The sequence below is a fragment of the Herpailurus yagouaroundi genome, unplaced genomic scaffold (genome assembly GCF_014898765.1).
Source record: "Herpailurus yagouaroundi ecotype Mexico unplaced genomic scaffold, PumYag 140, whole genome shotgun sequence".
Lineage (NCBI taxonomy): Eukaryota > Metazoa > Chordata > Mammalia > Carnivora > Felidae > Herpailurus > Herpailurus yagouaroundi.
In genome coordinates, this window is record NW_024412395.1 from 66,543,353 (window position 1) to 66,560,012 (window position 16,660).

Below are 16,660 nucleotides of genomic sequence, written 5' to 3' on the forward strand. Positions count from 1 at the left end.
GGAGGGGTGGCCGCGGCTCCTGCCTCGGCGCCCCGCGCGCGCTCCGGCGATGGCTTCTCCGCCGCGGCGGCGGCTGCGCCTTCGCCCGCGCCGCCTCCTGCTCCTTCTTCCCGGATTCCTGCTGCCTCTTTGCGGCGCCTTCAACCTCGACGTGGACAGTCCTGCCGAGTACTCCGGCCCCGAAGGAAGTTACTTCGGCTTCGCGGTGGATTTCTTCGTGCCCAGCGCGTCTTCGTAAGTGGCCGCACTTGGAAGGGGAGTCAGCCCCCTCCCCCACCGCGCGCGCCCACCCTGCGTTCCCCGGGGGAGACTGTCCGTCCCCCCACCCCCACCGGGGGTTTAGGTTCTGGGCGGATGGACGGTCTGGGGAGGCGAACCCGCGCGGCACCCACCGCCTCCTCTCAGTGCCCCCCTCGCCTCTCCCCGGACGGACAGCTTTGAAGCAGACGTGCGCTTCAAATTCGGGGCAAGTGGGAAAGCAACAAAGGCTGGTCCCGCCGGACTCCGCGCCGCCCCTGCTAGCGTCTCGGGCTGGGTCCGGCTCATTCCCAAACTTCTTTTTTCCTCCGGTACCAGTTCGCCTTCCCCGTAGCCTGCTTCGCAGACTTAAAAAGCCCTCCCCCACACTTTCCGCCTCGCGGGCTGATTCCGTTTCTCGTTCGCTCCTTTTCCAGACATTCTGATGACTAAAATGACCATACCGTCGTAGTAAACTCGTGTCTTATCTCTGATACTGTCAGACCTTTGCACATTTGAGGGCGAACAGACGAATTGAATGTGTCATGTGTTCTTTTTATAGTGATTCATTATTTAGGTCATTGTTCACAAAGAACAAGGGTGTTTGCTGACTTTTCATTCACTGCGGGTCATTTGAATACTGCAGTATTTAAGAATTCAGTTACGTTTTCAAACTGCTAACGTTTTCGCGTTGCAAAGGCCGTCAGGATTTGTAACAGAGTTAATGTCACCATTGGATTCAAAGTTGTCTCTGATTTGACCGAACCTGACATCATCGTTCTCACCACCTCACCCCCATATTAGCGTTAGGAATGCTGATTTGATAGATGTTCACTGGATGCCTTCTGATGTTTAAGTCCTGTTTTCAAGAAGGAAGACTATTCTTAGGGCTCTTGGAAATTCTAACATTTTTTCTCTTCTCTCTTTTCTGTATTGAAGGTACTATTTTTGAGGCGGTAGGAGGGGAATAATCTTGATGGTCAGTACTTTGATAGGACCATTTTTCCAACTCATGTGTGCCTACTTTGAGGGTGATCTAAATATCTTTCAATGATTTATTCATACTGTCTGAGTGTTGATCATCAAAGGTGTTGATGATTGTCTGAGTGTTGATTCATCAAAGGTGACGACCTTGCAGCAGTAAATAGTATGGAAGCAAGTAGTGGAAACTAGGCATTGTTTTATGTGGTGAACTCAGTTTTGTTTGTTGTCTTCTGTTTCAGCGCCTTCTATCTATCCAGACCTAAGCACAGATTTTCCAAAATGATAAAAAAATGATCACTAAGTTTGGGCAACATTTACTCCCTCCTCATTTGATTTAATCATTCTGTCAGCCTTATCTGTTATTTGAAAGTTCTTTTGTTTCCAGATAGCTTCAAGGGTATGCCTTGATAGTACCGATTTTAGTTGTCATCAGAGGTGCTCTTTTAGCTTTAATTGGTACAGAAATTCTAGTAGTTTTGAGAAAATATATTGTCTTTTGACAAGAGTAGGTACTTAAATTAGCAAGAGTTAGCGCTTAAATACTTCAGAGCTGATGGAATGTTTTGTAAATGGTGTTAAGTTGAAACCGTCTGAGTTTAGCAGTGTAAAGATAATGACAAGATGATAAACTTTAAGTGTTGTTACTATGGAAAATGCAGTAATATCGAACTGTTGTCATGAGAGGTTTACCATCTTTGATTGCCAGCCTGGACGGCTAATCTTTGACTAATCATTGTAGTTATTGAATATATTATGAATACACAGGTTGCATGACCTCTCATGTGGGCCTTCAATGGTAAGGTAAAATTGAACTTGCTTTGATTCCATATAATATTTTGAAATCTTCATCAGTGACTTTGTTACTGATAGACTAGTGAGTTCTAGATGTAGTCTACCGTAAACAGACATCAATTTTGAGATTAAAAAAAAAACAACACATACAAACAAAGGCTTCTTCTTAGCTTTTCAGATTTTACAAAGCTTAGTGTAAAATTATGCTTAATTTTGTAAAAGATACTTTTAAATTTAACAAGCATTGGATCCAAGGGACATGAGGATGTGATTTATATTAACAGCTGCACTTACTGTTGTTGTTATTTGGTGTGATTATAAACTTCTAAAATAAAAAACAAATCCACAAATAACAAAGTGTTTATTAAAGACTCCTTTCTCCTAAAAGAAGAATCCCTCGATCAATGAGGAAGCAACAGTAATGAAGTCTCTTTCCATTGCTTCTAGTTTCTTTTGGTATCTAAATACTCCCAGCTAGCTGTAGAATTATTTTATGTTTCATTTTTGTTGTTATAAAAAATTGTTACTGAGTTAATTTCCATATTGTTGTGAAAACTAATGAGTCACTATTAAAGAAAAGGAAAAATACTAAGGACAAATATTAAGGTGACTCCTCAAGAAATCCCTTCAATCATGAGTCCTAGGTTTAAAGTGAAAGGTCACAAAAATTGTGATTTAAAAGTGTGAAAAATAATAAGTCAGCATTCTGCATTTTTTCCCCTATATACATTAATTTACAGTGACTATATTGCCAAACTTACATAAAGTTTAAAGATCATATACAGGCCATGAAGTAAAGTCACATTTTTCTTGGGGGAATAATTGGAGAAATTGAAAATTGCACCTTAGGTTTAATTAGGATAATGATATCTTGTGTTGATTAGCCTATTTTATAACTCACAAAGCACTTTTACTTATGGTATCTCACCTCACTCTATAGCACAAAGCACCAGGGGAAGTAGGGAAGTAGATAAACTCATTGCTACAGATGAGGACACTGAGGCCAGAAAGGTTTTCAGTCTTTATTTCTTAGAGTGGATTGGTGTGAGGTTGGGGGCAAGTTGGGATCAAAAGACAGGGTATGAAATTAAAGTCCATTTAATTTTAGGATTCAAATTAAAAAAAAATTTGTTTTAAGGTTACTTATTTTTGAGAGAGTGCTAGTGGGGGAGGACCAGAGAGAGGGAGACAGAGGATCTGAAGGTGGCTGTGCACTGACAGCAGAGAGCCTCATGTGGAGCTCGAACCCATGGACCCTGAGATCGTGACCCAAGCCGAAGTCAGACGCATAACCAACTGAGCCACCTAGGTGTCCCACAAATTTTAAATTTTTAAGAAGAAAGTAACTGGACAATTTTCTTATTTATTCTTCAAACATAAGGTATACAGTTCTCATTTTACATATATATTTATTTTTACATAATGCTAAAATGAGCAACACTGGATTGGAATTCTTGCCCCCCCCCCTTTTAAATACTAATGAAGCCTTGTTTACAGTTGCTTCATGTTCCTGTGACCCCAAGGAAGAGGTGTGGGTGAGTTTGCCCTGGTCGCAGAAGGTCCTACAGCGCATTCAGTAGTTCTCAATTCTGACTTCCTGTTTGCAGCACCTGGAAAACTTTTAAAATAAAACTGCTGCCCTGGCAGCATCTTGGATTTAAAAATAGAGCTTCAACTTCATAATCCCACAGCCTGTGGATCTCTCCTCCTTGACCAGCCCATCTTACCTCCAGTCATTTTCACCAAGTGGTGATGTCAGTTGCACCTTTGTTTCTAATAATGGTGCCATCATTTTCTCTGTTGCCCTGGAAATCATTTCATATTCCTCCCTCTCATTTTCTATTTTTCTTTGCCTCTCCTACTGTAGTCCCCTGATATTAGTCAGTGATTAGTCACCAGACAGAAGGTCCTAGAAATTCTTCCTTGTTAATGTTTCTTGCATTCATCCCTGCTCTGCACCTGACTTCAGCTTCCTTGATTTCAGCTTAGAAGGGTGGTCTGTGGCACTCAGATCCTCATCCCTGTCCCCATCCTTTGGCTCTTAGATCTTACATGTTTCTAATAGTTTTATCTTTCTGAAGCATCTTTTTGATCTGGTACTCTACTAAAATTTCCTCAACAGTACGTTCATGGCCAGAGAGAAAGTCCAGACTGCTTAACCTGGATGAAGCCCCTTTTCCTGACACAACTTGCATGTACGTTTCAGTGTTGATGCACAGTTTCTCACCTCAGCGTTGTAACCATGTTCATAACCCTTCTCATAGTGATGCCAGCTCATTTTTGTGAACTTTGTGTGGCTCTGGCTATATTGGTTGTTTATTCTTGTCATAAATAAGATACATATATAGACTATACCCTTATAATTTAAAAGGCAAGCTCTGTGTTGATTACTCCTGATTAAGCCCCCCGGGGTTTATAGGACATTATAAAAGAAAAGAGAAAATGTCTAGAATTTACAGTTACTGTGCTTGTTTCGTGTCATATAAATATTGACCCTGCAGCACTTTTTTTTTAAATGAAAAGTAAATCTGAGAGTGGAATTACCTCTCTGAAAAAACATTCATGCTATTTTATACACATTTTTTTCTATATACGGGTGTGGTAATTTTTCGAAAGTTGCTTTTGATGAAGGCTCATTCACTGGTCAGCCCGGAGTCAGCCAGATATATTAGACATGCTTTATCTTGGAGAAGTCAGTGCTGAAACAGCCAAATAACTTAGTTCATTTGGAGGGTTTAAAAAATGTACTTGTCATTGTTTGGCTGGTTGCCTCTCCTTGGTAGTGAAGGTCACATTCCCTGAAGCAACTGCCCTTAAAGTCCACTTTGGATAGGAAGTGCATCCGAAAGGCGTCCTCCTGGTTGGTTTCTCTGATCCTCTTGTCTCCCTCTCTCTTCCTCTTCCTTCTCCCTCCCCATCTATTCTTTTTTTCTCCTCCCCACCCCTCCTGTACCTCTCCTCCCCCTTTTTTTGTTTTCCATCCTCTGTCTTCCCCCACCCCCTTCTTCTCCTGCACTTTCTCCTCACTCCCTTTTTCTTCTACGCCTCCTCCCCCACCGACACACTCTGCTCTTTATCTTTCAGAATTTCTTGTGGCATGATGTTGATTAATAGTCTGCCCGTGTATGTAAACCATAATGATGGACATGTCTTGAGTCATTTGACCAGAATAGTGAAGATAAGGATCCTGATTCTGTTGGGTAAACTTTTGGGAGGAGGTGGAGTCTGCCAGCAGAAGGCGGCAGGCATGTGAAACGGAGTTGCTCAGCTTCAGATTTTCACCGCTAATCAGCGAAATCTCTGTCAGCTCCAGCTAACCCCAAGTGTCTTCCCCAGCTCCCCACTCTTGTCAGGAAGTGTTGCAAGTCCCCTACTTTGTACCCTTCTTCCTTTTTTTTTCCTCTTGAGGTCTTGCATTTAAGTTAATTAATGATCCTTTGAGGAAACTGAGGAAAGGAAAGCCTTTTTGAAAATAGCTTTTAACTTTTATGTGTTCTACTTTATTAGAGAGAATAGTTTATTAATTGTTTTTAATTCTGGGGCCATCATCTTATATTTTTATGATGCCTTCAGATTTTCTAAGTTTGTTTTTGTCTACTGTCCACATTCAGAAATCTTTTTAGAAGTAATCACAGTGGGCATTGTTATACAGGAAGCTGAGGCTCAAATATTGAACAAGTGACTTTCTCAGTTGATTTATATTGGGTAATTGTAACCTATAGTATCAAACTGCTTATTAGACACTGCTGTTTATATTGCCAAATTTTTTCAGCTCTGTCACTTCTCTTATCCTAATTAAGCTGTTACAGACATTAGTTAGACATTCTTAGATGAACTTCAATAATTACTTAATTCTTATAAAGCATTTCATTAGCAGGCTGTTTTGTCATTCTAGTAAAAAAATACGTGATGTAAAATTCGTCTTCCTAACACATCAACAGGGCTTTTGTTTTCTGTAGTCTGTGTTGCTTTTATATTCCTTAATTTTCTCAAATATCATCTTTTATCATCCTTTACTTTTTATTCTCTATAAATATTTAATTTCTCTTTATATAGCTCCTTCTTAGGACTTAACATTTGTCTAAGGCAGTTTACTTTCTCCATCTCCCCATTTTTCTTTTTTAAAAACTTTCTGTAATATTCTTTCAAAGTAAATATCATGTTGACACTTTGGACAAAGTACTTTTATTCCTCAGCTTTTTTTTCTCCCCCATTAACCTAGCATTTAGAAGTTAACAGTGCTCACACATTCCTTTTATATTATTCTACCATTTCTGTGGCATTTCACCAATGTGCAAGACTGCACATGAAAGTATGCTTAGGAAAACCTAACGAACACCCATGTTAGTACATCTAATTACCCATCATTTCATGCCTACAATGTGCAAATGGCCGGATGAGAAGCAGCAGCCATGTTCATGGTCTTATCCAAGGAATGCGAACTTTGTGCTGCCAGTGGAGTGCAGTTTTCTTTCAGAACCCTCCTACCACGTCCTTTTTTGTGTCTTTGCTGAAGTCCCTTACTGCGAGTAACTTTCCGGCCCTCTCTCATAGTGCCCAAGTAAAGAAAGTGTCTGAAATCCAAAATTAAGAAGAAATATGTATGTAAAGAAATTGTTGTAAGGGTAATTTAAATAATTGGATGTTTAATAGAGGATGATTTTTGGTGGTAGTGGAAATGGCTATTTACATAGGGCTTTCGTAAGATTGAAGCCTGTAACTATCGAATTTACTTGCTACTTACCTGTCAATTAAAAAAACTTTTCTTGAGTGCTTGTTATGTGCCAGGCCCAAAGATAAATTAGAGTCTCCTACTTTCAAGGAAGCAATTTATTTATTTATTTTTATTATTATTTTTAATATTTATTTACCTTTGAGAGAGAGAGAGAGAGAGAGACAGAGAGAAAGAGAGAGACAGGGAGTGTGTGAGGTGCGGGAGGGGCAGAGAGAGAGAGGGAGACACACAATCTGTCAGCACAGAGCCGGATGAGGGACTCTAACTGAGATCATGACCTGAGCTGAGGTCGGACACTTAACCGACTGAGTCACCCAGGTACCCCTCAAGGAAGCAATTTATTATAAGGTAGGAAGAATAGCTTTGATAAAAAAAAATTATAAAAGATTCTATAATGTGCAATGTGGTGATGGTCAGGAAATGAGTTTTTCTTGGAAATTTCTAGGCAAATTCTGAGAACCACCTCCTTGGTCCTCATCTGGAACCTGGCTGTTACCCAGCACTGAAATCATATGTATACCTGTGATTGTATTATGGTTATTAGGACTATTGCAGGACTTGACCCCAGCCTTTTCAGGTGTAGACCCTGAAAAGTATACTTGTCTGAAATGTTCTTTTCCCTGTCATGCACTCAAAACTCATTGCCTCCAGGGGGGCACCTGGGTGGCTTAGTTGGTTAAGTGTCTGACACTTGATTTCAGCTCAGATCATCGTCTCACAGTTTGGGCACATGAGATGGAGCCCCGCGTGGGGCTCTGTGCTGACAGTGTGGAGCCTGCTTGGGATTCCCTCTCTCCTGCCTCTGCCCCGCTTATGCTCTCTCTCGCTCTCTCAAAATAAATAAACATTGAAAGAAAATAAAAAAAAAAAAAAAACATTTAATCCAGATGAATAGGGGAAGTTTAATGTGTGTATGGCCAAATTTTTGACCTTTTGAAATGGAAAATTATTTATATTTATTTATATTTATAATATAAAATTATATTTATTTACATAAATATTTTAGCTATTAACCGGCTCCCCTGCAGTAAAGGAGGCTGGATGACATTGAGTGCCCTCTTATTCATGGGGGTACGGCCTCTCCTACTCATAGTCTTTTTTTTTTTTCCTGCTGAGTGAAAACTAAGTTGGTTGTGATGAGAAGGAGCCAGCATTGATGTTTTACTGATGCCAAATATGACTGCATAAAGCTTTATTAAACAGGGTGTGGTTCGGTTGGGAGTCTTGCCTTTATTTTGAGTATGGAGTGGTTTTTTTTGTTTTTTTTTTTATTGAGTATGGAGTTTTAAGATGAATATCAGAAAGCAGGATTCCTGTTAAACCAGCCAGTCAGTCATGCAGCCAGCTCTTGACGAGTCTAAGTATGATTTAGCAGATACCACCCGGAAGAAATGAAATTGAAATTGATAAGTAAAAGTTAAAATGAGCACATCTCATATTAAAATGTAGCTTTGTTCATAACTTTAAAAAAAAGGAAAGGCAGTGAAGTATTTTCTATGCTACAATTTAAGTGACTAAATGTTTAATGAGGAAGTGAAATAATAATGGTGGTAGCATTTATTGAGGGCCTTCCGTGTATAACTATATCCTGTTTTCTTTTATACTTCAATCAGTTTCTTTTCATTCTCTCTTACTATATCCTCTTTCTTTACCTGACTCCGAAAGGCTCTTGCTCCCCAGAGCTCACTGTTTGGCTCTCTTCTTTCTGAAGCTTCCCGGCATGAACCCATCTACTCTAAGTTGACATTCTCAATACATGATCTCTGAGGCAAAACTCTCCTCAGAGCTCCGGACTACCAATTGGTGTCTAACAGATACTTCAGAGTAACATTGAGAACTGAATTCTTGGTTTTCCTGTAAATATTTAATCTGCCTTCTGCTTTCTTACTCTTTAGGCTTTTTTCTTTTTGCGCAGTAAATTGTTGTCCCATCCATGCACTTCAGAATGAAACCTGGGTGACATTTTTTAATCTTCCCTTTCCCCCATATTACAGCCACCAGCTATTCCTGTTCATTCTATTCCAGATTATTTCCAGTCTGCCCACCCATCTCCTTCTCCACCCGCCTTCCCAATCTAGGTCACTATTATCTCCTCCCTTCCCTGCTGAAAGTCTCTTACTTTCCTTGTTCCATTTTGTTCCCCTCCCTCCTTAACCCTTTCCCCAGAAGGCACCAAATATAGTTTTCTCTATTAGATTGTGTCATTCTTTTGCTTAAAAAAAATGCAAAGGCTTCACATGGACCTTATGATAAAATCCAAGAGTATTACATTAGTTGAACGGCCCTGCTTGATTTAGTTCTTGCCAAGCTCCCCACCTTTATCATGCGTCACTCTTAGCTTGCTCTTTTGCCTCAGCCACACCTTTTTCTTGAAACTCTCCGACACTGATCATTTTCTTGCTGAGGGTCTTTGTCCCTCTGCCCGGGGTGCTCCCATCTACTTCTTCATGTCACACCCTTATCCCACCTTTCTCACCTTGCCTTCCCCCCCAACCCCTCCCCCCCACCCCAACACACAAACACTCCTTGGTGACCATCTAATCCTGTACATCTCGGTTTATTTAAAAATAAGTTTCCTTGCTACTTTATCTAAACGAGGTCTTTCCTCTTCCTTCTTTACAGAAGACTTCCTTTGACTTCTCCTTATCTAAAGTAAGTCTTTCCCCTCCATTCTTTCAAGATTACTTTCCTTTATGTAAAGAAGTTTTTCCTTCACAGCATTTGTAAGCATGACTGATTTTCTTGGTCAGGTTCTCTATTTCTTCCCAAAGGGAATGTAAACACCACCGAGAGCAGGAAACGAGGTGGTTTTATTCATGGTGATGTTCCCAGTGCCCAGGACTGTGCTCTGTGTAGACGAGACACTCAAGCTGTTTCTTTTTCTGAATGAATAGAAAAAACTAATGAAAAGGTCTCTTTTGCTTAAAAACTGGACTCTGTATTATTTTGTCTCCTGCTCATTTTATCCTGATAAGAAATTGAATAGCGATCCTGTTCTTTGGCCAGGATTGACTAGATTAATCCTCTGAAAAGATATATTTATTAGTCATTACAAAAAAATTACTGAAGTATAGTAGTTCCAAAACAAGATATGTTTTCAAAAAGAAAAAAATGATAGTATGTAGAATTACAATACTTTAGAATTATTTATTTATTTAGTTTTGCTTAGCATTCAGGATATAGAAAGTCTATGGCAGACCACACACAAAAAAAACCATTCCAAAAAACCCTAAATCAAAACATCTGTCCCAGATTCTAGCCAGCACACATTTTTAACAGCTTTTTTGAGATACAGTTGATATATAATAAACTGTATATGTTTAAAGTGTACAGTTTGACCGGCACAGATTTTTAAATGACATGTCACTCTGAAGTTGCCTTATAAGATGTTATTAGCAAGGATAAACTGTATTGAATAATGTATGTATGTAAGAGCATCAAATGAATATAGAAGATAGATTATGTCCTCAGTGAATGGTTAAAAATAATTGTGGATAATAGCAAGAGAATGATTGTTCTTTCTAAATCATAGGTTACTGTTTATGCTTTGTGCCATTTAAAATCTTATCTTCCCTTTTGTATTTTACCAGGATGTTTCTTCTGGTGGGAGCACCCAAAGCAAACACTACCCAGCCTGGGATTGTGGAAGGAGGGCAAGTCCTCAAGTGTGACTGGTCTTCTCACCGCGGGTGCCAGCCAATCGAATTCGATGCCACAGGTAAATATTGCAACAGTGGCCTCTTTTCCTTTACCCTCTCTTCCCTTCCCTCCTGTTGGGGAGCAAGAATTTCTGTCTCCATTAAAGGCCCTTCTAGCTGGGCTAAGAATCAAGTTGACAGGAGACAGATAACAGGAGAAAATCAAAATTAATAGGTGCATGTATGTATGGGGAATCCATATAGACATGGAAATTCTGAAGACAGGCAGAATGAGGTATAGTCATCCTGAGGTATATGTCATCCTGAACTAAGGAGAAAGGGGGTAGGGGTCTGGGATTTCAGAGGAAAGGAATGCATTTCATGCAGTGATAATAAGAGAAGCAGATGTTTGATAATTAGATGTTTGCCCTGCCATACAGATGGGTCACTCAGATAAAGTTTGTCTCTGTTAATAACCCGTATTCTGAGAAAAATACTCAATTTAGCTTCATCTGTGTGGTTAAGGGAGTGCCAAAGTCTCTTGAGTCCACAGGATCTCAAGTGCCTTCAGCTCAAAATAATCCATATGCCAAAATGGCACATTTGGGGGGGGGTGGGGGGGTGGGGCGGGTGCTGTCCCGAAACCCCTTCATTCCCCCCATTAGATATTTATTTAGTATCATTTAATTTTTAAAAGAACTTACTTTAGCTTAAATGTAACAACTTAATAAAACAATTTATATAAGCACTTCAGATCCCTAGGAAGGTTACATGAAGACAAAAGACTTAACATTTTTCCTACAATTTTGTCATATATGTATAAAAGTCTTAAAAATACATTGTATTTTCACTGCTTTGGATGTCTTCAGTTTCAAACTGTGTGAATTTGCAGAAATCTGGGGAAATATATTAAAGTGTTTTTCTGTCTCTTCTGAGAAGAAGGAACAAGGCTTTTTGTCTTTTTCTTTGTCAGCAAAATTGAAGTGCAACTTACTGACAATTATACATCAAGTCCCTAATCATGAAATAATCTAAAACCTTGAGTGGTGCTACCAAAACCAGTTGAGGAGTTTTTGTATTCAAGTAGATTTGGTTGACTTAAAAAAAAAAATTCTTACCCAAAATTTCTTGGATAAATTATGCATTATGGTTTGGATAACATTAAAATCTTATCTATAGGGACAAATTTCTGTGTCAGACAAGACTGTGGTGGAAAGGAGAAAAATAACGTGAGGAAGATGGGAAGAAAAAAGTTGTTTTACATTTACATCAATGAAATAAAATATATAGAATCCTGTACACATTTGTATTGGTATATTTGTCTACATTTGTGCAAACTTAGAGAATCTTCAAAGAAATAGTGTGGCATTCTTTTGGTAAAATAGTTTTACAGAATTTTTTAACAATTTTGATTTGCTGGCTTTGAGAGAATATTTTAAGATAAGCCTAAAGACAACTAATTTTTTTTCCATATTGTTGTTTCCTGCTAGTTCTAAAATATATTAGTTCTGGGAATTATAATATTAGTGAAACAGGAATTGTGGTATAGGCTGTTCCATTTGGCATTCTGGTCAGTGCCAAAATGAGTGTCTGTCATTAAGTTAACTCTTAATAGAAATCAGGTCACATATTTGTTTTTTTCCATTTGAAATCATCTACATTAAGCCCTGTTGTATTTTCCATATATGGCTGACATTTGGAAAACCCCAAGAGTATGTCAATAGGCTCTATTTGACTACAAATGGAGAAACACCAGCGATTCAAAATAATACGGGTCAGGGCATTTATATCTTCTAACAAAATAAGATAATAATAAAATGAAACCATACTTTAGTTTTGATAGGTTGTACTTTTCAGATACATTTCTGTACTCAACACCATAGGTTTTTATGGAACACAAGATTATTTATTGCTTTTTTTAAATTTAGCTTTATGTACTGTTCTGTTTATTAACAAATTAATATATGCACTTGGTAAAAAAAAATTTCAAACAGTCCAAAAAGGGTATACAATGAAAAAAAGGAGTCTCTCACATCAACCTGCTTAGAGGCAGTTGTTCTAAACAATTTCTTTGATCTTTTTAGAATTTTCTTACTCCCACATATGTGTATATCCTTAAAAAAAAGACTCACAAATAAGAATATACTCAATATTTCTGTTAAGCACTTGACTCCTCCCCACCCCTCCCAACAATATAAATCTTTTGTAGAGTTTTCCTTTCCATATGTATATATAAGCAAGAGTTTATCTTGTTCTTTGCAAAATACTGATGGTATTTATTCTTTAGTGTATATAACCTAATTTATTTAACTTGTATTTCCTGTTGCTGGACATTTAGATTGTTTCTAATCTTTTGTAATTATGAACACTGCAGTAGTGAAAAATCTTATATGTATGTATTTATGCAAATGTGTGAGTATGTGTGTAGGATAAAGTCCTAGCAGAGGATTTTTAAATATGTACATTTGAAGTTTTGATAGGTGTGGCAAATTATTCTTCACAGAGGTTTATATTCCCCCAATTTTACAATGGGAAGAATTTTACAATTCCTCCTTTTCTGACATCCATGACAACACCATTTATCATCATACATTTATCTTTGTCAACTTTATATTGTAATTATCCTATCCATATTATGTATCTATTTATGTATATTTTATATGATTATGTTAATTTACATTCCTTTAATGGTAAGATTAATCATCTGTGCATTTGTTTGTAAGCCATAGCATTCCTTTTCTTGTGCACCACTATTTACTATATTTACTTATATTTTCTATTGATTTGTGATTTTAAGAAATTAATTTCAGTTGATGGCATTCTATCCTTTTAGTTGCTTATGCCAAAATCTGGAGTTATGTGTGACATTACATCTATCAGAAAATCAAAATCTAACTGCTTCTTGTCATTCTGCTGCTCACATCCTGGTCTAAGCCACCATTGTCTCCCACCTGCACTGTTGCCCTGGACTCCTGAGTTAGCAAGGGTACTGCCAGGAAAGAGATGGTATGCTTAAATTGGGATAGTTTGAGGAGCTTTTAGTAAAAGAACTATTTTAAAAGAGTACTGTGCAAGGTCTCATTACAATTGGGCCCCTTGGCCTGAAGGTAGATCGGGAAGGGAGTGGTTACTAGAATTCAGAGGATTAGGTGGAGAAAGCCACAGGACAGGAGCTGTGGCTTTTGTCCAAGGGCAGTAGCCAGTCCAGAGTAACTGGAAGGGAGGAGCAGGGGAAAAAAACCACCCTGACTCACTCTCTTCCCTCCCTTTGATCCTGTGTGTGCTCCCCACTGGTGGAATCCACATGGGAGCCAGGGGACACGGCAGTCCGTGAGTTCATCCTGGTCAACATCCTGGGCCAAGAGCAGGGTGGATAGGAAACCTGGAGGAGCAGTTGGAAGAGAGCTGGTATGTGTCACTGTTTTCCCCACTTCTGCCCGGGATACTCCCAGACTGTTCTCTACAGCAGCCAGAGTGATTCTTTTAAAACATTCCGATTATAACACTCCTGTTCATATTCCACTAATACCTTACCATCTGTCTTATAGGAGCCGAGAGGTCCCTGAGTTTCAGTCCACTATTTGTATCTTTAACTTCATCTTCTGCTATTCTCCTCTCCATTCTTTTCCAGCCTCATTGGGTCTCTTTGCAGTGGCTCATAAAAGACACATTTCCACCTCACCCTTGCTTTGGCTCTTCTCTCTGCCTGGAACATTGTTTTCTCAAATGTCCATTGGGTGCCCCCTCCACCCCTACCTTCAAGAATAGCTCAAATACCATCTTCTCAGTCATTCCCTGACCATCTAATTTAAAATTGCAGTTGCCCCTTTCCCACTTTGTGCTCTGTCCTCTTTTCTGCTTTTTTTTTTCCCTGGAATACTCACATTGCTACATAAGGTATTTATGTAAGGTAGTTAATGTCTCCTTCTTTCAGTTAGTTTGTATGTTCTATGAGAAAAGTTGCGTGTGTGTGTGTGTGTGTTTTAATCTGTTTTGTTCACTGCTGTAGCCCTAGGGCCTACAGCAATGCCTGGTGCCCAGTACAAGTTGGTGCTCAGCAAATTGAATAGGTGAGTGAATGAATGGATCATAAGAGCCTTTCCTATAGTGAAGAAATAAAGTTTTAGTTATAGGTGTACGGATAAGTATTTTTTGGTCTGTTCTCTTTTTTTCCTGAAGATATTTTTGTAATCATGTTGTATAACTTCTGAGACTTCCCTCATAAAAGGAATATATAAATTAAGACTTCGTTTTTTACAATTAGAATTTTTGTCCAAATAGGTTTTGTTTTGTTTTGTTTTGTTTTGTTTTTTAAGAAAAGACGATAATATAGATTGCAATAAGCTAGTCAGAATAACGGGTATCTAGAAAGACACTGTCAGACTGTGTCTTGACTGTGGAAGAAATGCTTACGTTTAAGGATCCCCCAAACTTGTCTTACACCTCTCCTGAGGAGCTCATTCCATCCAAGCCCAAACACATAAACATCTCTGCACCACAAATATCTTTTTTATCTTTTTCAGCATCTCAAGGGAGGTAGTGGCTTTTCTGTCTATCTTTCCCTCATCTCAGTCGCATGTCAAGGGAGACAATAGCTGAGCATATTAGTGTGGTTTGTGGAGGCGAACTATCTGGGCTCAAACCCTGGTTCTGCACTTACAGCTATTTAACTTGCACTGTCTGTTACTGCCAGCTGCCCGATGCATTGTCCTCATCAGACTTGCTCCTGGGTATGTGTTCAGCTGAATGAGTTAATATGTGTGTGAGTTCAGACATGTAATGTGCTTAGTACAGGGACTGGCACATTGCGGTGGCTCAGTAAATACAAGCTGCTTTGTATTGTTACCACTTACTCCCTCTGCTTTCTCATGGACACTGCCTGTTCTTTCATTTCTCTCTGTCCCTGCTCTGCATTTGCCCTTTTTCTTTCATTCTCTCTCTCTTTCTCTTTTTATTTTTTAATATTTACTTGAGAGAGAGAATGAGGGAGAAAGTATGAATTCGGGAGGGACAGAGAGAAAGAGAGAGAGAGAGAGAGAGAGAGAGAGAATCCCAAGGAGGGTCCTTGCTGTCAACACAGAGCCCAACGCAGGGCTTAATCCCATGAACCTGAACTGTGAGATCATGACCTGAGCCTAAGAATCAGATGCGTAACCGACCTAGCCACCCGGGAGCCCCTATTTTTTTCTTTTTTCCTTTCCTTTTCTTTCATTTTCTTTTCTTTTCTTTCCTTCTCTTTTCTCCCTTCTGTTCCCATCCCTTCCTCTGACTTTTCCTTTCCCTGACTTTCAAACATGTTTAAATTGTTTCTACCTGAAAAACTAATCAAAACAGCTTCCCCTTGAACATTATCTCCTCTCAGTCATTTTCCTTTCTCTGTCTCTTCACATCCAGGATAATTGAATCCACTTCATCACTTTCCATGTTTAGTCACTTCAGTCTGGCAACTCAGCAGTGGCTCTAACTGAAATCGTTAGTAGCCACCTACTTCAGTGGACACTTTGGACCCCTCATCTTATTGGACTTTTTTACAGTTTGCTCCACTGACCATTCCTTCCTTATTTTAAAGTCTCTGCTCTTTGACTGGAGCTCTCATGTCCCCTTATTGTTCCGAACCTTCTTGATGCTGTGGTACAGTTTGCCCTGTGACTCTTCTTTCTTCACTGACTTTATATTTGCTGTACATTGTGATGTCTTGAGAAGGAAATAGGCCTTGGAGTCAGACAGGCTTGTCCAGCTTTGTCATTTTTCCAGTGTTAGTTGGGAAAATTACCTACCTTTCTACATTCTGTAATACATTGCTGGGGTGATCATGAAGAATTTAAATTAGGTAGTTTATCTGCTACTTTATTGTGTTTCTGGGTGCAGAAGAGACTTTAATGCTTAAAAGGGCTCCATGCTGATTCTAATATTTTGGAAATAAAATTCATAAAATCATTTTTTTAAATTATATCTGGTTTATATGATGTGGTAGATATCACGACTGTCCATCAGTATCGTGTTTCTAAAACTGGGAAAACCTTGAATTTAAATATGCCCATGTGACTTTTTTTCTAGCCAATTAAACATGAGTAGAAGTGTATCAATTGTGGGTAGAAGGATTAGGAGTTATTCTTCCTCTCCTCTTACCAGATGCCATAGTAAGTAGTGATAGTTTAAATGATAGAGCCTCCATCAGCCTGGGTCGCTGAGTGAGGAAGACTTGAAGCATAGACGCTTTACTAATCTGTGATGTACATGTACAAAATAATTCTTTGTTATTTTCAACTAATGG

At 39.0% G+C, this 16,660-nt stretch overlaps 1 protein-coding gene across 1 annotated transcript in view; it reads left to right on the forward strand.

Annotated features, from left to right (window-relative positions):
- The first annotated feature begins 7 nt into the window (after positions 1 to 7).
- Positions 8 to 16,660, forward strand: part of ITGAV (integrin subunit alpha V) — a 93,825-nt gene continuing 77,172 nt past the window's right edge. Inside the window, exons 1-2 of the mRNA XM_040475595.1 lie at positions 8 to 234; positions 10,339 to 10,466. Coding sequence (XP_040331529.1) covers positions 50 to 234; positions 10,339 to 10,466 — 313 coding nt within the window. The 5' untranslated portion in view covers positions 8 to 49. The remainder of the gene's footprint in view (positions 235 to 10,338; positions 10,467 to 16,660) is intronic.